This window comes from Centruroides vittatus, unplaced genomic scaffold (genome assembly GCF_030686945.1).
Source record: "Centruroides vittatus isolate TY-2023 unplaced genomic scaffold, ASM3068694v2 contig_863, whole genome shotgun sequence".
Taxonomy (NCBI): Eukaryota; Metazoa; Arthropoda; class Arachnida; order Scorpiones; family Buthidae; genus Centruroides; species Centruroides vittatus.
The window spans coordinates 1,130,756-1,158,359 of record NW_027122563.1 but is presented as its reverse complement, the minus strand read 5'-3'; the positions used below and the strand labels follow the sequence as shown (position 1 = coordinate 1,158,359).

The 27,604-nt window shown below is 34.3% G+C and overlaps 1 protein-coding gene across 2 annotated transcripts; it reads right to left on the bottom strand.

The window, feature by feature from the left end:
- Window positions 1–27,604, bottom strand: LOC136982801 (cysteine-rich venom protein-like). Of its 2 annotated transcripts, XM_067279324.1 has the most exons (9): window positions 27,411–27,604; window positions 26,576–27,340; window positions 26,411–26,498; window positions 24,655–24,848; window positions 24,477–24,577; window positions 16,570–16,667; window positions 6,533–6,886; window positions 6,192–6,448; window positions 3–375 (listed from the first exon to the last, which is right to left on the bottom strand). In XM_067279324.1, exons 2-9 carry the CDS (start codon window positions 26,819–26,821, stop codon window positions 289–291), a joined length of 1,425 nt encoding a protein of 474 aa, XP_067135425.1. In that variant the 5' UTR covers window positions 26,822–27,340; window positions 27,411–27,604; the 3' UTR covers window positions 3–288. The 2 variants fall into 2 exon arrangements, with proteins under 2 accessions (XP_067135426.1, XP_067135425.1); XM_067279325.1 differs by lacking the exon at window positions 6,533–6,886 and having other exon boundaries at window positions 1–375.

Sequence of the window (27,604 nt, the reverse complement as noted above, 5' to 3'; positions counted from 1 at the left end):
AAACAAAGTAGGCATTTTTTTTTTGTTTGTTTAAAATGAATAGGTAAATTATTTATTACTTATTCATTTTCTAGTCGTTTATTTAATTGTTGTTCTTACATAGTACAATTACAAATGGAATATTGTTTATAAATTAAACTGATTGTTCTAATCAGTAAGAATGACTTTTCAGTACTAAAGAATCACATACTTTGATGACAATTTTTACTATAAATATAGATGGAGAGATTTCCAATTAAAAATATTGTCGAAAAATATTTTTTGGAAAACATTCCTTTTCCGATTACTTTAGCAGGGTCCCTTTAGAACGTACACATTTCGAATGGAAATCTTTTGTCCTTTGGAATTATTTGGTTTACGAACAATAAATCCAATCTAAAAAGAAAAGTCAAATTTAATATAAAAAATTATAATATTAAATATAAACACGTATTATTCTTTTTTTGTACAAGCAGTTTCGGATAGAGACATTAATCTTTTTCCGTCTAAAGAACACTAAGAAGTCTGGGTTATGTTGTTAGGCTATATCAGTAGCCGTAACAAGGCAGGTGCGACAGGTGCACCCGCACAGGGCCCACTTGGAAGGGGGCCCAAAATGCATGTATTTGTTTTATTATTTCTTCAAATCTAATTAATCAAGGGGCCTAAATGCGAATTCTTGCACAGGGCACAAGAATGGCTAGTTATGGCATTCTTGTGCCCTGTGCAATAATTATGTATACTTTTGGGCTATATTTACTAGACCCATAGTGGGCGCAACGTTAAATTCAGGGGCGAATTCTCTGGGCTTGTTTAGTCTGCATCGCATGCTTAAGAGAAAGTTTTGACTGACAATATACTTTTTATATGAGAACAAATATGCCAATAATAATTAATTTTAACGTGTAAACTCTTTTATCAATTGTGTTTGCTTTTATATTGACAGCTATCGGCTAGCCGTTTTAAGTCAGTGCTATGCTTGCGGGAACTCGATCGCTTGCTCGTGTGGAGGTTTACCGCAGCAAACAAGCGCGTGCACGGAGCATTTAACACGGCCAGATTGTATCGAAAGCTTGCTGTACCCAGTCAGCATACATGTATTGTGTACAGGAGCTGATCTACATAGAGATTAATAGGGCTTAAGCCCTGGGCCTCCAGTGTCAAAGGCCCACAAAATTTGAATTATCATCATAAATTTTTAATACTTTTTCATTATAATATATTTCATGTATTTCATGTGTAGATATAATGCGCTTTATAATAGTCCATACTTTTTTATTCACACAAATAACGTTTCTGCCTATTGTTTGGTGCTAGAGACAGGTCTATTATTCTTATTACAACTTTCAGCATGCCCAAAAATTTTGGTCATGATTCGCCCCTGGTTATATTAGTCCCTTTGATTGGACTCTCAAAGTTATATGTTCAATGTTATGTTAAACTTTAATCGGCACATTATGTTTGGGAAGTGCTAACTTTTACTTGCCTATTATATTAAACGTATACTTGAAGAACTCGATCCCTGACTGAAGCACAGCGACGACTTTCGAACTAACGTTAGATTATTAGGGAACGCTAAATTAAAGCAACTTGTCAATCTGCAAAAGCAGTGAATTCTTACCTTTGTTCTAAAACTTCCTTAGCTTACATAATAAACGTTGTGCATGGTGTAATGCGTTAACATATATAGACAGGTACAGTACAGCGTAAGTAGGTAGAATCGGTTTATCGAGAAAAATGGAAAAAGACCAATTTTAAAAATTTGGCAACAGCTTTACCGTATTTCGAATGTCGGTTAGTGCGCACTCGTTTGTTTATGATTTTACGCTGTATACATAATGTAAAATTTTTCTATTGACTTAATATGGGAATGACCTTTGACACCAATATCTTCCGTTCCAGTTCGAATTTTAAAATTCGGTCTTCGTCAGGACACGCCATTTTTATTACTTCTATTAAATTTGGGAAATTTCGTTCAAATCGCTCGAATCATTCCTTCGCAAAAGGTGTTTCGGCGATTTGTCAGTTTGAGTCGCTGCCAAGGAATTTTGCTCGCTTTGCTCGCTCGCTGCGCTTCAATAAAAATTCATAGGAAAGTAAATCGTGTTAGTCTTGTCTAATTTGATAGACCATTTTTATTAAAAAAAATTTAAATCAGAATATTTTAAATATATCTGAATATCTTATTAGTGTCTGTCTGAAATAATATTAGTTTTTTCATATACTTTGAACTGTAAAGAAAAAGTATACTATAAATATTATTACTAATTTTATTAAGTAGTCTTTTTTTGTACATTGTATTTTATATTAGTTTATATTCAAAATCGGACGTCTGGACGGCCCAGACTATAAAAGCACCAGCCTGCGCTCTGGAAGACTTGGTTCGAGTCCTGGACAGGAACCTCACGAGCAATCCTGGCATTTCAGACCCTCTTCCTCACAATATAAAAATCATAAATACATTTGTGGACCTGATTAACGAGCAAGCCTCTTTCCTGAATTCGTCTCGAAAATCAAAATCTCATAATTAAGGATGAGTTTTTCCATTATTTCTTACGGTCGAAATTTGTACCTCGTTTTTGAAACGTTTATTATATAAATTCTCTCAATTGGCGTCAATATAAAACATGAAAAAGTATGAAGACAGAATAAACAAGATGTTTTATTCCGAGTTTTTCTATCTTTTATGCTGCAAATAATGCTACAGAACATAGGCTATTTATCTATCAATGATACGAAATGAAATAAAACAAAAGTATTATTATATTATTCCTCAGTATAAAAAGAACTAGTACTAAGTGAGAAAAGCGAATACAATATAAGAAAATACGTAAATTGTTAAAAATTAAAAAAAAAAAAAACAATAGTCAAGACAATAAGCAAGCAGAGAAAGAAGTAAAATAGAGTAGAATTTTTTTTTTTTCAATTAATGAAATTATTATTGCCGATAGAAGGATCTGTAGACACAATGTATTAAATTGTATATCATCATTAGAACTAATAGTACTGTCTCTAGCGAACGAAGTCATGATTTTTAATGAAACAAAAATGAAGACTGATATGTAAGAATGGTATAATTGAAGCATGCTTGCGGCCGTGCGGTAATTTCAATCTTGTCGCACTCGTTATTTAAACTCTTTGTTCTCGTAAATATTGTTCAGTGCTCGTTGTATAGAATATTTCATCTCAAGTGAAGGAGAGAGATAAAAAACGATTTTTTGTACGGAATTTTCGTATACAAAATACTCGTAAACAGAGGTATTACTGTAAAAACAAAACAAAATGCTTTTTTTTTAATTTATAATTTTATAAAAAATATTAAGAGGCTTTAACAAGTGAACAACACTTGTTAAAAAATTTCATGATAATTTATCGAACCTATTTATCAAATTTATCTCTCAAATCTACAGTTTAGATAAAACATTAAAAAGAAGCTATCTACAAAGGATAGAATCTATAACAAGAAGAATAACTTAGAGTTTCAAGTGTCAATCATAATTAGTGCATGCGACTAGACCAAAGATGACAAACGTTTTAGAGTTCGCATGCCATTCAAATAAGCATAATTATCTTTAAAAATCTTTGTGCGTGCAGAAGTTTTTGACTTCAAATAACAATATTTAAAGAGATGAAACGAATATGCTTTAATTAGAATAACAGTAAAGAAGCTGATTGAAAAAAGGAATGATCGGGTGATAAACCGAAAACGTATGATACGTAGGTTACCTGCCAGATGATTTCTCCCAACCTACTTTAGGCAGGTGTACCATAAGTTCGCCATCCCTAGACTACAGCATATTAGTTTATTGTTGTTAAAGTTTGTTTATTTATTAAGTTACGGAAACGCAACACTTGAGAGATCTGCCTAGGGGAGATGCCTTCCAGGAGGTCTTTTTAAGGGTAACTGGCTCCTATTCAGGCGTTACAATCGTGGAGAAAACACGGAAAACTCCACGTGACCAGCCCGTCTTGGCGAAGCACGAACCCACAACCGAACTCCCGTTGTTCAGGGAATAGAACCGCTTGGCCAATGGTGGGCCTGTTGTTTAAGTCTAAGATCTACATTGTTGTTGTTCTACAGAGTGTATCAGAATGACGTTTTAAAAATTTGGGGGATTGTAGAGGGTGAAATTTTGAACGTTTTGATATAAGGAACCCATAGCCGGAAATGTGATATAAAGTTTCTACTACGGTAGGAAGTGCTTGACCGCCCTTCACTTTGGTAGCTACCCTTCCGTCCATTAACGTCATGTTATTGTTCTTGACTTCTTCCTCTGGGGTTATGTAAAGTCCCTTTTGTACGCAACACCTGTAGGAACAGTTCATGAGCTTACGGTGCGCATCTTTACAGCATTTAATACCATCAAAGGGGAACTTGGCATCTTACAGAGAGTCGGACAAAACATAGTTCGTTGTTGCACATGATGTAACGAAGTTGGTAGTCGTCACATTGAACATTTACTCTAAAGTAGTGCAGCCACTGATTCGATGTACAGTTTGATTGTACTCTACTATTTTCGTCAAAAAAAACTTGTCATAAATACTGTATTCTGCTGTTTCATTCAGCATACCGACCGCAAAGTGCTGTAGAAACTTTATATCACATTTCCGGTTATGGGTTCCTTATATCAAAACGTTCAAAATTTCATCCTCTACAATCCCCCAAATTTTTAAAACCATTCTGATACACCCTGTGTATAAAATGTAAATATTTATTTTAAGAATATTGAATTATATCAGAAATTTATTTATTTAATAATTGTTTCATTTTTACTTTTCCTGCTCTGTTTTATATAAAACTAGCAGGTAGGCCCGGCGTTGCTCGGGCAAAAGTAACGATAGCGAAGATTAAGATTATTAAATTCCTACTATTAGTTCACACTCTCCCTATATATATCTTGTTCAAATTTTCAATCGTTAATAAAATACTTTTTATTCATCCACTCAAGTTCAAATACATTTTTTAAAACTTGTAGTGGATGACACTTGATGTTAATACAGTTTTTTCAAATATTAATTCATTAATTAAATTTAATTAATTAATTTTAGTTTTATATGGGAGAAAAAAATTTCTCTTATATAAAATATTTAGCGTATGTATATACATATTTATATTAATTGTAATTATTTAATAAAAAGTAACTAGAATAAAATTTTTCTTTGTTGACCTAAGTAGGAATTGACTTTAAAATTTTTTTTTTTTTTTATATTACTTGTTACGTTATAGTCAACCTTGCCATTTTCACAGAATGCAAGAATTGGGTCCCTTTGTTTTCAGACTAATTAGAGAATTTTTAGATGGGTCTAAAAATATGTCCGATTTCCCGCTAAAACGAAAAAAATTGCATCTGTGTCTTGCACGTCTCTTTCTCTTAACAATTCCATTGTTGATGGAAGTGTTAAGCCTTAGTCCTGTCCCAGTGGGAAGGAATTTCGAAAAATCCCTTTTTAGTGTGCGTTCTCGTGACGTACCCTATCTGTGTACCAAATTACAACTTTCAACTCCTAACCGTTTGGGCTCTGTGTTGATTATTATTATTGTTATTATTATTATCATCAACTCGTCTCGATTATATATATAGATATGGAGATCGGTCAAAAAGATAATCTATAAAATTTTTGCATTTTTGGACTCGGGGGATCTTGAAACGTCGAGGAAAAAAGAAACAGGAACAAAATTCGGGAGGTTTTTCTGTACATTGGGATGTGAGTGTGTCTGTGTTTGTCAGTCACGATTTTGCTTCACCCATTTTGAAGCTAAATAGCTCCTGTGCTTTTTGTCGAAAATTTCTGAAATTTTGCAGGAACGTTTGTGTACCAAGGAGATTGATGCCGTTAAATTTTGCAGTTAAAGGTCGAGGAAGTGGAGAGATGGAAGTGATAGTGTGTCATATCTTGAGTGGGTTCGGACCTCGTGACGATTTCACTTATTAGCATTTACAACTTTTTATAAAATTATCCATACTTTCAAAATTAAGCTTTTTGACATTTTACAATAATTAAAAATATAAAAAGTTTTAAATAAAATATAACAGGTGGCGCCACATGCAATTTTAAATGTTGCCAGGAAAGTTAAGCAACTCGTTGCTGGATTTATTGAGAAAACGTTATTAAGAACAATAAATAGTTTGAAAAGCTAATTAAGAACTGATGAAAAAAAATTTAATTTGATGGGAAAAAATTATGCAGAAAAAGTAGATATCAATATTCACCCAAATTTCTTGATTTCTCACAGGAATAAGAAGACTGACCATTGTCCAAATATTAGCATCATCATCTATAATTACTGCTGCGTGATTTTCGCCTTCGTTCCACACAGCTACTGCAATTAATCTACTTTTATCTTGAGCTATAGACAAATATTCTTTTTTGTAATTAAATACTAGACAAGCTTGGTCCTCTATTGAAATAGGCGTTATAAACAGTAGGGAAGACTTTGGTTCGTGTATTATAATTTCTTGGTGGCAATCTAAAATGCAGAGGAAAAAAAAAAAGAGAAACTAAGATTGTTTTGATACAATTAATCAAAAATCTAATAATTAATATAAAATACCTTCCAACCCACAAATTGTCTTCCAATTTTTGTAACATTGCATTTCGAATTCGCATTGTTTCTTCGTCCCAATGGAAAAGTCACATTTCCTTAAAATTTTATTGTTTATAAAAGTGGTTTGGAGTGTAGTGATTGTATTGGTAATGGTAGTGGTAGTAGTAGTAGTAGTAGTAAGATTATCAGCATTAATATTATTAAAAGTAATAGAAACAGCAGTAGAAGCAGGGGCAGTTATGTTGGGAACAGCAGCAGTCGTAATAGGAGAGGCAGTCGTGATGGGAGCAGCAGTCGTAATAGGAGAGGCAGTCGTGGTGGGAGCAGCAGTTGTACTAGTAGAACTAGTTTTTATGGGTGCTATAAAAAATCATGAATAAATTACAAACTATTTATTTATTACAAATATGAACATGATTTAATTTATATCTGTAATAAACTTCTGTTTAGTATGAAACATATTTGATTTCAACTAAGTTTCATGCTACAGTAAAATCAAACCTATCTGTTTTCAATATTCAAACAGATTATTTTTTATACACTGAATTAATTTATAAAATTATTTTCGTTTAAATATTAAATTGATTCTTACAGTTAATTACGAGGGTGTATCAAATGAAAACCTTAAAGTTACATTTTGTATAGTAACAATTAAGAAAAATCATACATATCATTTTTCGATTTAGTCTCCATGACGTTGAATGCATGTATTCCACTGCTTCAGAAGGGCATGGATACCACGTTTAAAGAAATCATTTGGTCGTGACAGTAGCCACTCGTGCACCGCCGTTTTCACCTCTTCATCACTTCTGAAATGCTTGCCTTCCATCGCTTCTTTAAACGGTCTAAACACAGGAAAGTCACTTGGGGCGAGGTCTGGTCAATTAGATGGGTGTATGAGACATTCAAATTTGATATCCTGGATAGTCTGAAAACTGTCAAACGGACTGCATAAAATTAGGTGTAGTCACGATGTAACAATACACCTGAAGTCGGAAGTCCTCATCGCTTAGTCCTGATTGCTGGGCAAAGTTGATTTTTCAGTAGATTTGCTTAAGAAGTACTGGTTACTGTTACTGGCTACTTCCTTATCCATGTAATGTTCCAGAATTACTCCCTTTGCATCCCAGAAAAGAGTGAGCATGACTTTTCCTGCTGATGGTTGAGTGCGGAATTTTTGCGGTTTTGGCGATGTGCTATGGCGCCATTCCTTGCTTGATCTTTTCATTTCTGGTTGACGATAGTGAACTCAGGTATCATCACCTGTAACAATTTTGTCCAGAAATGCACCACCTTCGACGTGGATGCAAAAGTTCTTCGCAAGCATTGACGCGATGGTCTTTCAATTCAGCAATCAACTGATGTGAAACCCATCTTGCAGACACTTTATTGAATTGCAGCATATTATGGACAATATTCTGCGCTAAACCAAAACTAATCTCCAAAATTGTGGATATTTCGTTCATACTTATACGCCTGTTTTGCTTTATAAGTTCTTCCACTAACGCAATGTTTTTGTCCGTCACTACGCAGTGAGCCTGCCTCAGTCATGGGGCATCCTCCACAAAAGTTACGCCGCTTCGAAACTTTCTGCACCACTCGTACTTGCAGCAGGGACAAACAGGAATCACCATATTGTGCTGTAATCCTGCGATGAATTTCAATAGGTTTGATACCTTCGCTACTCAAAAAATGCATCATAGATCGCTGCTCTACAGTTGTGCATGCTGATAGTGGGGCAGCCATCTTGTTACAGATGGTGCTGCCGTCCTCTGTGTTGTAGCATCATTCTGCAACCTGTCGGTCATTTTGTGAACCTCGAGGAATACCTTAAAATTACCATTGATTTGGTAAGTACAGAATGTACTTACCAAATCAATGGTACTACTTTTCGGAATTTTATTGCACTTTTAAGGTTTTCATTTGATACCAATACGTACAGCACATCTGCATAATTCGTAATCGAAGAAAATGAATAGAAGCAGAGATCAGAAAAGACTATTTATTGTACGATCTGTACTGGGCTAAAATTTGAAAAAATTGTTAGACACAAATTTCCACTGTCATCCGTCTTTCCGTCTTTCCTCAATCCCGAGAACGGAATTATATAGATGAAAGATGAGACCAGGTATGGAAACCTTTGGGCAGGAGACCCCAATTAACTATATATGAACTTCCAATGCAAACCGGAAGTCATGTTATTTCAATTCAAAATTTGTCTCTGAAAGGTTTTAGATAGATGACCAGCGCGACTCTATTGTCAAAGGAAAAGTATGATGTACAGGAACAAGTACTGAAATGTACTAATTTCAGATGAATAGCATATATTTTAAATTAAATAAATTAAAAATTGTAGCCCAGCATTGTGACGATGTCACAATAAATAATTTCTCGTTGAGCTATACAAAATTATGAGAAAACCGAATGGCTCTTTTCTGCATATTATTTAATTTTACAATAAACAATTTCATTTCATTGTACATTAATTTTGATACAATAATTTAAAAGTTTTAACATTACAAATTAATTTATATAAATAATTACATTTACTTATTATCTTATGTAATATTAAATAAATATCTTTATAGCAAATTATTAATTTCCCTTTTACTTTCTTGGCTTCTGAAATGCTTGCCTTCCATCGCTTCTTTAAGCGGTGTAAACACAGGAAAGTCACTTGGGGCGAGGTCTGGTAAATTAGATGGGTGTATGAGATTTTTTCCACGATTTCAGTACAAGGAAAAGTACTGGAATCGTGTCAGATTTTACCTTTCGAGTTTTTTTTGCAAATCTCCAGGTTTTGAAACTTCCTGAGCCGAAAAATTTTAAAAAGGGGGGAAAATTCGTGGAGATTTATGTTATATCTCGAATGGGATCGGCTTTATAGTCTTATAAATTCGCTCAGTGCGTTTTAAAATCAATTAGATGACAGTCGGATAACCGAGATGGTTAAGCCGTCACTATACTGCTCCAATGATATTCTAATTATTATTAACATTTACAGTTTCTTATTAAATAAAAATCATTTCTACCCTCAAAAGTAAGTGTTTTGCCATTTAATAATAATTAATATTATAAAAGTTTTTATGATAAAATCTCACAACAGATGATGCAACACAATTTCATTTATTAATAGTATGTTTAATAATATAAAATATATTTTTAAAATAAAATCACTTAACAGCTTAACAGCCGGAAAGTTACACAACTCGTTACTGGACTTTTTTTAAAAAATTAAGTAATAGAGCGTATTTTAATACGCTTTATTACTTATTTAAATACAGATATAGATACAGTAAAATGTCTATTTAAGGAACGCCAGTTTAACGAAATTTTAGGTATAACGAAAGTATCTTAAATCCCCGTCACTTCTATTCAGATCAATGAAAAAATGTTTCAGTTTAACAAATACCATTATAACGAAAATTTCAGTTTAACGCAATAAAAATTCTGTCCTTTACGAAAGAATAGTTTTACTATAACGGAATCTGTAAATGCATAAATCATTCATTATTAGTAAATGATGAATATTATGTCAGTCAGACAACATTAATTTTAATGTCTAGTTCAACTGGTAACATTAATTTTATTCCTTAGTTATGGTTTCGTTTTAATGCTATTACTCTAGTTTATTTCTTTATACGTTTACGAGAAAAAATGGGAATAAACAAAAAACGAAAGCAGTTTTCTTTGGAAGAGAATAATAAAATATTAGATAACGGGCAAAAGGAATTAATTAAACAAAAGATGTGCCTGATGGCCTACTGGAATGTTGTGTCACAGTACTGAATTTATCGAAAAAACTTATTTAAAAAACAGCGCACAAAAAAATTAGACCTCTTTTAACAGAAAATAACGGCTTCGTGTAGAAATAACAATTAAGGTCCATTTACACACAACAGTGACGTGCCGGCACAGCGCAGTGAATTTTTGCCTGTGGAAAATCGTTGATCTAGTTTTAAACCACCCTGTCCAGACTCGTCCGTCACAGTGTTGTGCAGTGGCATTGGCGTGACCGTACCGTGAAAGTACATTTGACGGGAACGATATTTTCACTGACGGTAAATTTTGTTTTCCAATGGATAACGAACATTTATTTGAAATCGTGCACCAACACCCTGTTCGATTTGATTTATCTCATTCGAAATACATGGACATTGGGTACAAAACGAATATTTCTTTGTTTTATTTAATAAAATATGAAATGTATGTTAATTTTTATTCTAATTTAATATATCTTATTATTAATATGGAACCAAATTTCAGAATGTAACAGATAAATTGAATTTTAAAAACTTTCTTACTTTAAAATGAAAGCAATTTTTTTTAAATCATCAATAAAGTTCTTTTATCCTTGAATTTTTGACAGTATTCCATTATAACAAAATTTCAATATGACGAAAATATTTCAATGTCCCCCTCAATTTCGTTTCAATACCGACGTTTTTTCGTGTACATAAAGACTGACACACTAGGCCAGCCTGGCTAACTCGCTGCCCGTCACGTTAAATTGTTTGGCTATCTAAGTGATATTATATATCTATTAGAACTTTTGTTTCCCGTTATGTGTATACCAAAACAATTAAATAAATGAAAATTTGCATGTGTCGTTGTTATAATGCGCAAGTATGAGTACGAACTCTTGGTATAACAATAAAATCTTATTTATTTTGTATTTGTTTTACTTTTTTAAAAGCATGTTTGCCTAAATTGTGGCCCACCGTAATGTTACGCGTGATCAAAGTGGCCCGCGAAACAATTTGGGTTGGCCAGGCCTGCACTAGGGGATTTCTTGCCCGGGACATATGTCTAAGGGACCAAAAAAAGCTATCGATTTTCGGAGATGTTCGGATACACGAGGGAACAAGTTTCCCGAGTAATAAAGTATTATCGATATTTCTTACCCGATAATCCTAAATTTTTGCAAATAGCGCGAAAATATGTTTCTTTTTTTTTGAGTACCTTGTCGAGATATTATTTTTAATGGAATGGTTATAAATTGGTTCATACGGTTGAATTAATGAAATCAAACGTGTCCTATCAACCGACCACGAGCGACTATCCTCCATTTTTATTTTCGTGTTGAAAACAAGCGCTATTATACGCACGCTCATTAGTTATAGCGAGCGTCAAGGAGAATGTCTCCCAAAGTCAAAGCGATTTGACTTGCAGCGACTACTTTTCCACTGCCCGCAAGACATATTTTTCTGCTACTCGGCGACATGTCTTCCACAAATATCGCTTAGTGTGTCACGGCTTAAATAATAAAACATACATAAAACAATACGTATGTTTTATCACATACGTACATATATTGTTTTATGTATGTATTCATACAATAGCGAGGTTGAGGCCGAAGTTTTAAACGTGAAAACGTGTACATCGGACATTCGGCGCCGCTTTCCTGAAGCCTAGAAGTTTGACAATGGCGTTTGGAATATCGAGCATGATTCCACTGACTTTCCAAACTCCATTGTCAAACTTCTAGGCTTCAGGAAAGCGGCGCCGAATGTCCGATGTACACGTTTTCACGTTTAAAACTTCGGCCTCAACCTCGCTAATATGTAACACAAATACGTAGTATGAAAAGCATAATTATAAAATTATGAAGAACTGATATATAAAACATATATTTAATTATCAGTGAATATTCTAACGTCAATACATCAAATTAAATTAAATATTTACTGTATTAGGACATAATTACCTGTCTGATCCAATTTTTAATTGATAAATCTACTTCGATATTTTGCATACTTTTATTTAAAATTGTACTAAAACGTTAAAACAAATATTAACTGCATGCACTTAGTTCTCGCAGTTTGTTCCTGGTAATAACTGCATAAAAACGAGAATACACAAAAACAAATTCCAGATAGTAATGGCAGTTCAATAAACATTTTTAATATACACTTTCCTGCGATTACTATCCGGACACCTATTTAAAGGATTATAAATGAAGTCCTACGTAAGGGGCACAGACATTACTATAAATAAGCTCGGAGGGCTCTGAAAAGACAGTACCATGACTAGGAATGTAAGATACTTGGTCAAGAAAGTTGACAGAATTCCAGCGCGGATGGATAATAGTGTGTCACGTAAGCAATCACTTCGTACGTAATTCTGTTCCTGTATTTCAGTTGCATTGGAGCAGTATAGTCCTTGGAGCAGTAAACTGACGGATTAACCATCTCGGTTATCCGACTCTCATCTAATTGATTTTAAAACGCACTGAACGAATTTTTAAGACTATAAAGATGGCTGAATGATTTATGTGGCAGCTTACCATTCTAATGTACCCGGGATCGAAAAACCTAGGAATTTTTCGGGGATGGACCTATAGGTTCGGTCTCTGCCTAATCCGCTCCCACATTACGATACGGAACTACTCCATCGTTCTGACATTTTAGCACGAATCGTCAAATTCACACTACAACTGATCAAAGATGGCTGTGCCCACATAGAAGTGAAGTATATAGGTTATTATTTACTTTTATGAAAGCCCATTGTAGGTTCGGTCAGGCCTACAAGGCCTGACCGAACCTACAATGGGCTTTCCATAAAAAAGACTCTTTGGACCTACAGGGCAAACTTAATATTTTTTTCCAATCTGGTTATTAACATTTAAAAGGTTTTTTTCTTATAAACAAATCATAAATAATTATCATATCCCTACAGGGCCTTATTGCTTAAAAATTACAAGTTACCAGATTTATAAGCCACAAGTCGTAAAACAATGGCTGCATTCAGTAGACACAACAGTTTCAATTGAGCAAAGATAAGGTAGCGGTAACTGTTGCGTAATGGCAACAAATCTACTGAAAGATGAATTAAGAGTTAATGCGAGACAATCATGGCTCTATAGTAACTGTTGCTTGTTTACAAAAACTTATAATTTACTTCGTCGAAAGTTTTAATTTATTTTAGTTTTATTTTGCATATGTTTATAGTTGATAACAACTGTTTTTAAATGGATTTATACTATAATGCATGCCTTTATAAAGGTAAATAATAGCCTACGTACTTCATATGTTATGTGGGCGCAGATATTTTTGATCAGTTGTAGTGCGAGTTTGCCGATTCGCGCTAAAATATCAGAACGACGGAGTAGTTCCGTATCGTATGTGGAAGCGGATTAGGCAGAGAAAAACTTTACAGTTACGCAATAAAAGTCCCGATTTATTGTAATTTTAAAAAATGTGTACAACTACAATAGTTCTCAAACGGCGGGTAAAAAAGGATCCAGAAGACAAGTCTTCCGGATATCTTTCCTTTCCGCGAAGGGTAAGGGTCCTGTGAGAACAAATCTCCTGAGTTCTTTTCGGAAGTTGACTGCCCCGGACGTTGTTGAGTGATAATCCGTGGTGAGAGACGACGGCGAAGTCCAGGTAGAGTTCAGGAAGAGTTCACCAGAGTAAAAAGCTCACGACCTAAAGACAGGTAGAGAAGCTTCCCTGTGTCCTTGGTGTATCGAATTTTTGTTTTTTTGGGTCCTAGATCGACCACATCGATTTTTTAAACTCTTTTCGACCTGTGGGCACTAAGAAAGCCTCATTTTAGTAAACTCATTATGGGTTCGGCCAGTCCCTCACCTCCCGGCCACAATGGGGCGGCCGGGAGGTGAGGGACGGGGCCGACATATCCGGTCAGATCACCCTTCTCCGGTGAATTCCTGGGGATATTTCGACCCGTCCGGATTCGATCCCGGGCCCTCCAGAGCGGTAGGTTGCCACCTTGACTACTCAGCCATCCGGCCTAATCACATCGATTGGTTAATTTCCCTCGCCCCCACCATTTAATTGGTCGTCACTGGTTACCAGGTGTAATATCAGAACCTGGGCCATGGGACAGGTCAAAATCGACAATCGATGCGACCTGAACCGATTGATCTTAGGACTTACATGATTCGTTTTTCTGTTGTTTTAAATACAAGAACTACACTTCTTTTTTTTTTTTTTCCTCGTTAGATCGAACATTTTCTTATATGAACACGAAATTTCCACGCCTTTATATCAACAATCTTACGTAATCATTTTATAAAATTCCTTTATAATTTCGCGTTGTTCCGGGGTTTTTCGGGCCTTCACAATAGCTACCCAAAGGTAGCATAAAACCCGCTACTAAATGTTACTCCAAAACACCAAACATGTTCCAAACAGCGCTACTGTATAAGTCGTTTAGCAGAAAAATATTCAACAGCTCCGAAACTGTTCAGTCTGCTGAACGCAGCCAATAGTTGTTGCATAAATATGCATAAATTCACAAGCTACAAAGAGTGATTGAGTTAGCTACAAGTTGTAACTGTTGAATAAAATAGAAGCAATGCTCGTTACAAGAAAAGATACGTACTGTACGTGTTTGCTAGTAACAAGCATTGCGCCTACAAGGTAGCATTCATCAATCAACCCAAGAAATTTCTTTAATCGATAAAATTAATAGTCTTATATTAAATCGTAAAAAACTATATAAGTATTTAATTTTTCACTTTTAACAACTCGGGTTTTTTCATTTCTCAATGGTTCTATCTTAATTCTAATAAGTACCCGTCAGTGGCAAAGTGGATAAAACAACCGAAGACTAGCAGATTCCCCCCGTATCGCGTTGTCGTATCCAAATAAATCAAAGTAATTCTAATAATTTTTCTGTAAACTCGCTATTTACCAGGACATACTTCTCACGTAGTTTAGAGGCATTCTGATGTTCATACATTTTTGAAATTTACGATTAATAACGCCGGGTGTAAAAATTACCATGATCTATACCAGAGATGGGCAACCCGCGGCCCTCGGGCCGCATGAGGCCCGTAGTAACATTTTTGCGGCCCGCGTGACATAAAATATGAATAAATATATCAATTTCCCAGCTTAATGAGATATTGAACAAAAATTCAAACGTTATTTTCTACAACTTATATTTGTGAATAGTTTTTTTTTGCAATGAGTTTAGTAAAAATTAAAACAAGAAACCGACTAACAGACAAATGGAAACGAATTTAAAACTAGCGGTGACTAATATTTGGCTAAATATTTCCGATATATTACGTTTAGATCAGTGCCAGAAGCTATATTAAGTATACCTATGCTAATTTATAATTATATATGAATAAAGAATTGTGATTTACCGACAGTACACCCTCTTTTCTCTTGTGTGCGGCCCGCGTCAGTTCAAAAGTTTTGAAATGCGGCCCTTACGTAGAAAAAGGTTGCCCATCCCCGATCTATACAAATCCGAGCTAAGCCGGATATAATAAACTAGTTTTTTTATAAATGAAAAAATAATCATTCTAATCTAGTACGTTATTAATGTAACTAAAGTCTCTACAAATCATCAGAAAATTTTGACTAAAATCTTTTAAAATCAGAGGCGGATCGAAACACTCATTTGATCTAAGTTTAGTAACTTAGGTCCGGTCTTATAAACTTACCCATATAAAATTATTTTTAATATTAATAACTAGCGGATGGGCCCGCCGTTGCTCAGGCAAAATTAACGATAGCGAAGATTAAGATTATTATGTTATAGTCAACCTTATCCGTTTTTACAGAATGCAAGAATTGGATTCCCCTGTTTCCAGACTAATTAGAGAATTTTTAGATGGGTCTAAAAATATGTTCGATTTCCCGCAAAAACGAAAAAAACTGCATCTGCATCTTGCACGTCGCCTTCTCTTAACAATTCAATTGTTACGTAACACTTCCATTGTTGACACTTCCATTGTTGATGGAAGTGTTAAGCCTTATTCCCGTCCCTCTCCCCCGTGGGGAGGAATTTCGAAAAATCCCTTCTTAGTGTGCATTCTCGTGACGTACCCAAACTGTGTACCAAATTTCAAGTTTCAACTCCTAACCGTTTGGGCTATGCGCTGATTATTATTATTATTATCAACTCGTCTCGATTATATATATAGATTAATAATTATAGCATTATACGGTTACGAAAGAACAAAAAACTGTTAATTAGTCCAGACAACTATTTTTCTGGTGGCTCCGTAAATTAGCAATCCACAAAAATCAGTAGCAATTATAGTACCATCTGCTACTCACCACATAAACGTTTATAAACAGTATCACATCCCATTCCATCTGGACAACTAGTACACGGAATTCCAATTTTATATATTTCTTCTCCTTCTGTCAAAGTCCTATTTAAATAAAACAAGAAACTGAAATTCTTTACTTCTAATGTTAAGAAATTCATTAAGTTTAAAACCTAATTTAAAAAATTCGATATAAACTGAAAATGAAACTAAGTAAAACGTCGATTTCAATTTTCGATTTTCTGATAATACGGTAATTATAAATCAATTCGGAAAAAAGTTTAGTGAAAAATCGTGTTTGAATTTTAATGTATTTCTTTGTCGACATTTTTGTTCTTTTAAATTTTATATCTTTTAATTCTATTAATATATTAATAGCTACTAATTAACATCTAAAATATAGATTATAATATTTATTCATAACATCAAAATCTTTGTTATAGGCCTAGTTTGCTTCCACTATATTTTATCTTCACTAAGACAAACTAAAAGTAGACCGGCTGACTGTGCAATAACGCATCAGCTCATTGCTACGAGGGATCAGAGTTAAATCTGATTCGGATTTTTATAATTTATCATGGATAGTGTAAGTTGAGATATTGTCTCACGCGTGCTGGATGAGCCCCTTGAAGATCTGGCCCTTCCTGATAAACGAAAATTGAATTCAACTCTACAGTTGTAAATCAATATTTGAGTCTTTTGAAAAATTAATTTTATTTCTTATATTTAATAATATTGTTAAGGTTTTTCCGCCCTGTGAGCATTAAGAAGCTTGCTTTCGTAACCATATTATGGACTGAACCAGGATTACAACGGAGGTGACTAAGTGATGAGGGAAGGGCTCACTATGACCATGAAAACTTCTAAGCCAAGCCAGATTTGAGCATAGAGCGGAAGCTTGGTGCTTTTAAAGATCCGACTGTCTTATGCCCACCAGTGGCCAAACTGGCTTCATTCCCTGAACACTGGGAGTTCGGTAGTGGGTTCACGCCTCGCTGGGATGAGCCAGGTGGAGTTTTACGGTTTTCTCCACGTCTGTAACGCCTAAATAAGGAGCCAGTTTCCATTTAAAAGATCTCCCGGAAGGCACCCCTCCCTAGGCAGATCGCCCAAGTGTTGCGTTGCCATTACTAAACAAACAAACAAACCGACCGTCTTATTAGAGTATATTGTTAAATATAGTAACATGATTCATATTAAATTAGTACAGGAGGTTTACCTGAGAGTGAACACTTATTATATGGAATATCTCTATAAAACGAAATGACCGGAACGGAACGTTTCTTTATTTCGTAACGAAGCAATTGACATTCATTACTTGGGAAAATATGCCACCTCGCCAGCTGGGCGCCAACCGCTGCATTGTGGCACATTCGCCTATATGGTGGGTCGTGAGACTATTCTAGCAGGATTTAAGTATATAGGCTAATAAAATACATTTCTAAAATATAGAAATTTTTTATTATACATATTTTTATAATAAATTTTTTTAATATTATTTTTCGAAGCTCTTTGTATCGACTTTGCCCTCCACTGCCATCCAAACCCCACTTGTAAACGTTGGTAATATTTATCTTCTAGAAAAAACTATTTAATACATCTGTTAGAGTGATAAAAAGATGTTCTATCGTTAGGTCCACTAAAGCTTGAAATTTGATATCAGTTTTATCCTCTACAATAGTAGTAGTAGCATCTGATGGATAACGGGCTTTCTTTGCTTTCTTAATGCCATGGTTGGACAGATAAATATTAACACCTTTTTCTATAGTACTTTGTCGTAACATTATATATTGCGATTTAGTTAACTTCGTGGCGGTAGTTAAAGCCAGAATTTCTTCAGGAGAATATACCGACAACCCACTTCAGGAGTGGGTGGTCGGTTAACGAACAAATCGGGTAACGAACACTTCCGCGAAAAATTTTTATAACCGGACAACGAACGCATGTTCGGATAACGGACACTTCACTGAACAAACATAAAAAGAAGCGACGGAAATAGCAAATACCGATTAGTTTTCCCTTGTGTTCAGGTAACAATTCGAAACTTTTTGGAGCGCGGGAGACATCAACATCGATGCTCAATCCGATATATACTGATCAGATAGTATTCCTCGAACTTTGAAATACTCTATTGTAATTACAGCCTTTTATTTTTCTGACAGTAACAATTGTTTTATAGTATTCGCGAGACTGTCGGGCGGGCACTCGTTAAGTTTCGTGTGGGTTTTTATTTTCAAAAGGTGAGAGTATAATAGCAAAGGTTTAGAGTGGGCAGAAGATGTTTGATGTTGCTGGGCAGTATGGCTTAAACAGGTCTACAGTAGGCTGCAGTTCAATCTTATCTAAGAAAGATACAGAATAATCAAGAAAACTCAAGCAGCTAAAGGAGTAACAAAAATCACATCTGAGAAATAAAGAACATTAAAGAGCTCATAATGGAACCTGAAACTGATCTGACAACAGAAGAACGCCAAGAAACTCGGAAAGATGTGTTTTCTTCTGAAAAAAAGGACTAATGGCGATATCTGCTATTAAAGTTCTTTTGAAGAAGTGAGAGGATGTCAGAACAATGGTCATCCAAATGGCATCCAAACAAGGTTGAGGTTAATAGGCTTGGGGGTCTCTATAATTACAATGTTATTCATTTCTTCTGAAAAATCCTGAAGAAGCGACAAAAGCAATCGACATTAGACAGACTCTTTAACCCCCACAAACGGAAAAAACATGATTAATAAAAATGTAAGACTATGTATGTATGTATTTTTATTATTGCATATAAATAAACATAGTATATATTTTTATTTTTGCGGGTCTTCAGAACGAATTAATCAAATTCCTATAAAAACTTATGGTAAATTGATAATCAGTTAACGAACAATTCGGATAGCGAACAAAGTCTTGGAACGGATTATGTTCGTTAACCGCTCACCCACTGTATATTGTGTTATACCGATGGTCGATTATATGCTTTTTTCAAACTCGTCGCTCGTTTTGGAGATTGCATATTACTTTTTACTATGTTAGCTGCGTCTCTTTTTCTAAATAACCTTACCTCAGCAGCGTAAGTAATATCATTCAAGTTTCGATCATCAACTGTTTGAACTTTTCTCATTTTTGCTCTCGGTGCAGTTTTCGAAAAATTCTTTTTGAGACGTCTCATTGTTTTTGTGGTGTTGCACGGCTTGCATTAGTTGGTGGCAAATCGACATTTTTGATAATTATCTAATCATTGAGCCATAAATGATTTTTTGTTGAAAAATGTTTGATATTTCGATTAAGTCTCTTCCTTCTTTGACTTAGACAAATGGAAAAAGAAGAAATGAATCCAGTAACTCATTTTCCACAACTTGATTGCGGTTTTTTTAAATTAAACTTTTCTTTAATATAGTCTGCGATAACATTTTGTAATTCGGATGACCCGCTTATCATTTTATCTTTTCCTCTTAGTTTTTCAAAAAGTTCTGTCCTGCTAACTACAAGTCAACGAACGCCCCGTGAAACAAAAAATGGTTATACATCAAAATCCGCACGTTTCCGTAAACAAATATCTGTTAGACATAATTAGGAAACCTTCAAAAATCCGGAAAAAATGAAATTAAAATGTAGAAAGACATAGAAAAAAGATGCAGAAGTTTTAAAGTTCTACTTATTTAACTTAAAATAAAGATAAAAATCCCGTCGGTTTTCGATTATTTTCCATAAAATTTTACTATTGACTATTATTAATAAAATATACATATTAAAATACATACCTTCGTAATTTCTATCCATCTTAATATTTGACAAAAACACTCAAAACAGCCAGCGAAACAACTATTCAAAACAAGTCCGAAAACAACACTAACCTTATGCTTTCAACGAGATATAAAACTAATGCTTTTCATTTGTTGGTTAACAAAGCCACAGCGCGTATTTTAAAAATTATTGATAGCAACTGACTGGCTGGTTATCTGACTCCATTGGTTTTTTAAAATATTGATAAAATATTTTATCAGTTATCCATTTTTTGATTTTTGTCCTCCTAGTTCTTTACTATGATCCACTGTGCGTTGGGTGAATATGCGTCTGGAAGCTGGCAGTGGGCACTTCTAGCATCTTCTATGAGACATTCCTATTTGTTATGGACCAAGGTATATTATACATTTCATGCTATTCAAAATTTGAGTAAAATATAGGCTAATGTAAAACATACTTTGGTCCATGACAAATAAAACTGTCTCGTAAGGATGTTAAATAACTCATGACTGCATAGTCACATTAAATGCAGCCGGATGGCCAAGTGGTTTAAAGTGGCAGCCAACCGCTCTGGGATACCTGGGTTCAGATCCCGACGGGTCAAAAAATCTCCGAAAATTTTTTGGGGTGGTTCATCTGGACCCCATTGTGGGCCTGGCCGAGCCCATAATGGGCTTGCTAAAAGAGGCCCTCTTAGTGCCCACAGGACGGAAAGAGTTAAAAAAAAATCACAATAAATGTGACTGTGCAACCATGAGTTTTTTTTAACAAAATAAATATGTATTCAGTCCAGGAATGTAGTAGTATAGTCAAACCTGTTTTTATGCGGTGGATAGGGACCGCATAAAAAATGCATAAAAAATCGCACGAAACTTCACGAGTGGCTATAAAAAATAGTTTTCGCAACACAATTTAAAAAAATATTTTTTTATGCGGTCAACAGGAACCGCATAAAAAAAGTCTCACATAGAAAATAACTCAAAACCGTACGAAATAGAATTTATTGACAACAGATGTCAGCACTTGACTGCATCGTCTGGTCTATCGTCTGTTTTACATATTTTTGTCCAGGTGGTGTTTTGTTGACTTAAAAAGTAAATTATTTCATTTTTCGCATATTCATGCAATAATATTACTATAATAAGTGCATTTATGCTATAATAAGTTTATTTAGCTATAATAAGTTAACGTGAGACATGACGAATCGCACGAGACTAGTCGCCAACTATACCGCACAAATAAAAAATCGCACAAAAAAACCGCACAAATTAAAAATTCGCATTAAAAAAATCGCACATAAAAAGAGCGCATAAAAACAGGTTTGACTGTATATTAAAATGTAGCGGGGAACTACCCGAGTATTTGAATCGCCACAGTCTACGGAGTTTTGCATGGGCAAACGGTTTAAATGCGTCAAAAATGATCTATATATTCGTAATCAATGTAAAAAACTGTGCAAGATGTAATTTTCTGTTTTGGCTGAGGTATAAAGTTTAAAGTTCAACCTAGATTTTCGAAAAGTATAAGGGCTTTGCTAGAGAGCAGCAATATGTAGTAAGATTTGAATATATAAAACTATTATAAGACCAGTAATCATGTATGGTTCCGAAACTTGGACACTGACAAGAACAGTTGAGAAGATTTGAAAGGAAGATTCTGAGAAGAATATATGGACCAGTACAGGATAAAGGAGAGTGGAGAATTAGAAGTAATAAAGAACTGGAAGATCTATATGAAAACCCCGATGTTGTAACAGAAATCAAAAGAGGAACATTTCGATGGATTGGACATTTAGAAAGGATGGAACCTGAGAGAAAAGTGTATCAAATGTACAGAGAAAGGCCAGAGGGAAGAAGACCGAGAGGGAGACCAAGAAAGAGATGGGAAGGGGATGTGGAGGATGATTTGAGAAAGATGGGTATGAACTGTTGGAAAGGGAAAGCCCAAGATAGAGAGGAACGGATGAAAATCCTGGATGAGGCCAAGGTCCTTCAGGGACTATGAGGGCCGAAGAGAAAGATAAGGGCTTTGCTTAAAATAGTAACAAAACACCGTCCTGAAACGCTCTAGTATGACGACAATGCTGGTTCAGTACCAAGTAAATCACCATCATTGACAATTTTGGTGTTGAATTTCGTAGTCAATTAACATTTTATATAAATAAAATTTTTATAATTTTGTCTTAATAAATTTCAGAGGCTTTCATGGTGAATTATTAAGTCGACTTCTGAAAATGTTATTAAATGAAACAATGGGATGGACCTCAATGTCATTATCAGCTGAACGGATGTAGTGACAAAAACACACGAAGAACTTTCCTATTGAGTCATTCTCACGAGTTTTCTCTTGTGGCAACCTAATTCATTCTTATTAACTTGACAGATAAATAGGATAGATGTAAGTTATATGCATATAAACATAAGAATTAAATTTCTGAAGTGATTGTAAAATAATAAGTTATGTAATTTAGATTGTTTTCAAGTCAACTAAAACGCATATATTTTTGTACTCTAATAAATCTGTAATAATAATATTAAGTCACACGCATTTGCATTTTTCCAGACAATTTTTTTTATGTTCTAATGCATTTTTTGTAAAACTCTGCCTTGTGGGCACTAAGAGGGCCTGTTTTAGCAAGCCCATTATGGGTTCGTCCAGACTCATAATAGGGCGGCGGGTAATGACGGGGGCCCGACATACCCGGACAGACCACCACCTGAAAAATTCCTGAGGCTTTTTCGACCCGTCTGGATTTGATCCTGGATCCACCAGAGCAGCAGACTGCCATCTGAACCGCTCAGCCCTCTGGCCGTCTACAGCATGTTCTTTAGGTTATAAAAATGATGAAATTTCATATAAACATAGACTCAAAAATGTTTCCTTTCCCGCTTACAGTACTTTGAAAAGTCCTCTGTATTGCCGTTAGCTCGGTTATACATAAAATAAAAAGGTTATACATAAATAATATTTTAAATACATAAAATAAATAAATAATATCACTTATTCAGCATGCAAGCCTGGAAGGCTTTGTCCACTGCGTCGTAGGATGGCGTTAAACGATTAGAAATGTTAACCGAGGAAAGTGGAGATTAGGCGATCCAGAGATCGTTGTCAGGCTCCCGACACCAGATCGGGATGAAATGCGCCCTATCACGCATTAATTAACTCTGACGAGTGAAGAGGGTATGTAAGTGGATAAGGCTTCGGCACGTTTCGAGACATTGGGAAGATCATGATAAATTGACAAATAAATTTAATAGACCAAAAAAAAACAAAAAAAAAAAACCCCAATTTACAAGGATAAGATTTGTTACACTTTTCCCTAATCTCGCAAAAAGAGAGAATTTACAATATTCAAACTATATTACCTCGTCTTGAATAACTTTGAGGAGTTCTTGTTTCCTTTGTGAGGAGATAAAACGACGATAGTAGCTGTAGTGGAGGTGCGGATTATCTCGCTGGTAACTTCGAGAGTTCGGGCACTGGAAGAACACTCGTTAAACTTTTTGGAGAAACCTTCAGTTCGGGATCTTCGAGAGAACTCTTGGAGAACCGTTACACTTCGTAACTTTTCGAGAACTCCCCGGTCGCAGGAAATGGATCTCCTTATTCGATTATTTCGAACCAATCAAAATGAAGTGTATTTGCTTGGTACATGAACGGGATGTTCGGGGATGTGCGAAGGGGTGGACGACCAGATTGGCGCCCAAATTAGGAGATACGGGGTGTGAGAAGTTAAATTTCCCTTTTGTCATAAAATTGACAAAATGTTTCCTTTATCGTAAACAACTTGTGGAAAGCATTTGCTTCTCACACTAATTTGTTAATTACGAATTTAAGAGAAAAATATTATTTTAACGAATAGCGAAGTTCGTTTTCTTCAACGGAAAATGAAGGAAATGACATAGGATCTCCGTTATTGGAGCGTTTCCCGTTTTTAAAACCACACAGAATTAAAATTTCCAAATAATAAAAATTTAATCTCCGGGTAGAATCTCACAGTATAGTGTAAAACTTTTTAATTACAGCTAATTTTAAAATTGTTATAACTTCGTAAGAAAGCATTTTTATGACCCATAGAACACACTATTAAAGTTTCGTGAAAACTTTCGAAAACGTCCTATATGTTGGAGCTTAAAACTTCACTATAATTTATGTAGACTTACTCATTATACTTACGCAGGTGTATAATTGCACACATATATTTCCCTATATGTTTCGTTATCCACTGCATAGCTTATAGAATCGCATCCCACTTTATACGTCGTTGCCCGATATATCTGAAAATAAAAATTTTAAATATTAAAAATTTGAGTTAGTATTCTTGTTACAAAAGAAAGCGTAAATTGAAACGTACATTTACCCAATTTTTTTTAGGGCTTTCAGAAGACCGAAATTTTAAAAAAATTTTCGAAGATAAACTTTTTCGAAGACCTGTTATTTCAGATGCCCATGCTTTAATTACGTCTGCAAATCTTCCAGCAGGGCTATCAATACTGTAGTTGTTTGAATATGAAACTACTTCAAAATTTTGTTCCACATGAGTACCGCCTGCAAAATATTTGATAGACTTTAACCTTTTAAAATTGTTAATTGAAAAAAAATATAAAATTATTACTTGCTTTATAAAGCAATGGTATTTTTTGAAGAATAAATTTGTGTGATTAGTACTGAATTAACAACAACCTGCGTTTAAGTAGATACTGTAGTTCTGCGTGATGTTGACTAGGTGAAGAGATGCACATAGAACGGTGATGCCAGGCTTGAAATGCCGTAATGACACTTTTAACTGTCTACAGCTTTGTACTGCCAGTGAAGGCTGTCACGATGGCGAGACTACAGTACATATTGTAAAAAAGTACCGTAGTCAGGATCATCAAGAGGGGAGCTCTAAGCAAGATATATAATTTGCTTCGACAATATCCAGATTTAATAAACCATCGATATTGTCACCCATTGAGTAACGAGATGGTTTAAAACTTAAAACAAAAAATGCAATTTTCAAAACGAAATGAAAATGTTTTGTTTGAGTTTCAGGTTTATCCAATTTTCATGGTAAAACTAGTTTCTGATGACTTGTTACAAATTGCTGCTCAGTAGTGATATCTAATTGATGAACAATACTAACTGCTTCATGAAGCAAACCTTCAATAATTTCTGAGTACTTACGAGCTAGATCTTTCATTGACCGAGTTTGAAACAAAGCATTTAGGTGTTTGATTCTAGAGTCTCAGTAGAGTGTTGTCTTGTATAGAATCATTTTTATGACTTTCAGAAAAATTAAAAGAATATATTTTTTTATTTTTTAGACCGTATGCTTTCGCACGGGTTTTCTTATCCCATATTAAACTTGAGCTACAATGACGATAGCACACGCAGAGTTGATCAGGTTTATACATATCTGATGTACAGTACTCTGCATGTGCTGTCCACCTAGTTTCCGATAAATCTCGAAACTTGCAAGTCACCAATCCAAACACATAAATATCCAAATAGTATATCTTGCATACCAAAAAATTTATTCCAAAATTTAAATTACAAATACTACATATATTTTTCTATGCAACCATATATTCCAGTATTAATATTTTAACAACAGATTATCATGAAAACATGAGAAATATCGAAAAATGTGTTTTTTATATTGTAAAAAAAATATAAAAAACATTCTGCTTAAATATTTGAATATTTTTATGGCGAAAAAAGTTTTGAAGTAAAAGCGCTTATGCATGTAAATCGTTGCGATAGTAAGAGTTAATTATTAATTACAATTTCTCGCTCCTTGCCATTTTACAGCATTCTCTTGCTGATTTACAGTAATTTTGCCTCATTGTGCGATTACAGAAAGTTTCTCCCTAAAAAGCCAAAGTTGCTGACCGGCCTTACTTCTGTCGACAGGAAAAATAACTGGGAGGTGCAATGACACCATGCACACCTGTCTACGTCAGTAAATAATATATTAAAATATAATATACATAGAAAATTATTTATTTAAACTGTTTTGGAAAAAATCTGACGTTAAAAAACAAAGCATAAAAAGTAGGCTATATAACGATTCTTGTAATTATCTTCACCATTTTATGTTAAAAAATAAATTTATTTAAACTTCCTACCCGTTTGATGACATTTAGAACAATCGGGTTGCTCGATGCATCGAAGAACATGATGATTAGCTATTTTATACAGCTCATCGTCCCACTCCTGGAAGTAAATGAACTTATAATTTACTTTAAGAACCAAATAAACAATCCACATAATATTTAATTAAGTATTCCTACCATTTTTAGCATGTTACTGGCCAAAGGAAAAAGCCCGTTGAATACTTTGATATTGTTTCTTAGGTTATTATGTACTCTGAGTAGAGTGTTCTTTTGATTGTATCCTTTACGTTCAAATTTACATTCCTCGTTCTTCGGTTGGCACATAGAATGATCGGGAGTAATGTCTGAATATTTTTTATCACACTGAGAATTTAGATTATACATCAAAGATGACCATATTAAAAGAAATATCCACATTTTCATCTGAACTCTTTTTGAATGGATTCTCGCAAATTTTGCGAAAGTAGAAATTTTTTAATGTTAGATTTGAACAATAACAACTGGAGGGGAAAAAATGAAAATGTGCTTTTCAAATCTATCACTTGATTTCAAATGTTTACATTGAAAATTAAATACTTTTTCTCAATGACCGCTACTGGTACGGATTTAATTTAAAAATAAATAGCTAGGAATGAGTCGTATTTAATGTGAATTTTCTTTAATTAAAGAACACCAACTGGACACAAGTAATTTTTTTTTATCCAGTTGACTTCCAGTCTAGGCCATCGAAGACATAAAGAACAAACGTTTTTTTAGCTAAATTATTTCCGAATTTGAATTATTTTCCTGTTTTCAATTGCAAATTTTTTTCGTGAAAAATAGTTTAGTTCAAAGTTTTAATATAAAATTTATTCGAAAAAAATTAGATAGGATATTACGACAAAATAGACTAAAATATTAACGACAATTAAAAAATTTCCTATGCGGTAAAGATTAATTAACCTGCAATATTTAACAAAGTTTTAGATTAATACATGAAAACTTCGAATTAGAATGAATAACAACCACTTACCAAAATTAGCCTTTTGAACATAAACCGGAAGGAAAGAGGGACACAAGCTGTCCAAAAATAGATAGAGGTTAAATAAGGTGTTTATGGTTTTTTTTTTAAGAGAACAAGTCCTAAGAAGCAAAACTGTTAGCGATAATGGTGATGGTGATAAAAGTGATGAAAATTCAAAATTTTATCTTTTCTTGTGTCGCTCG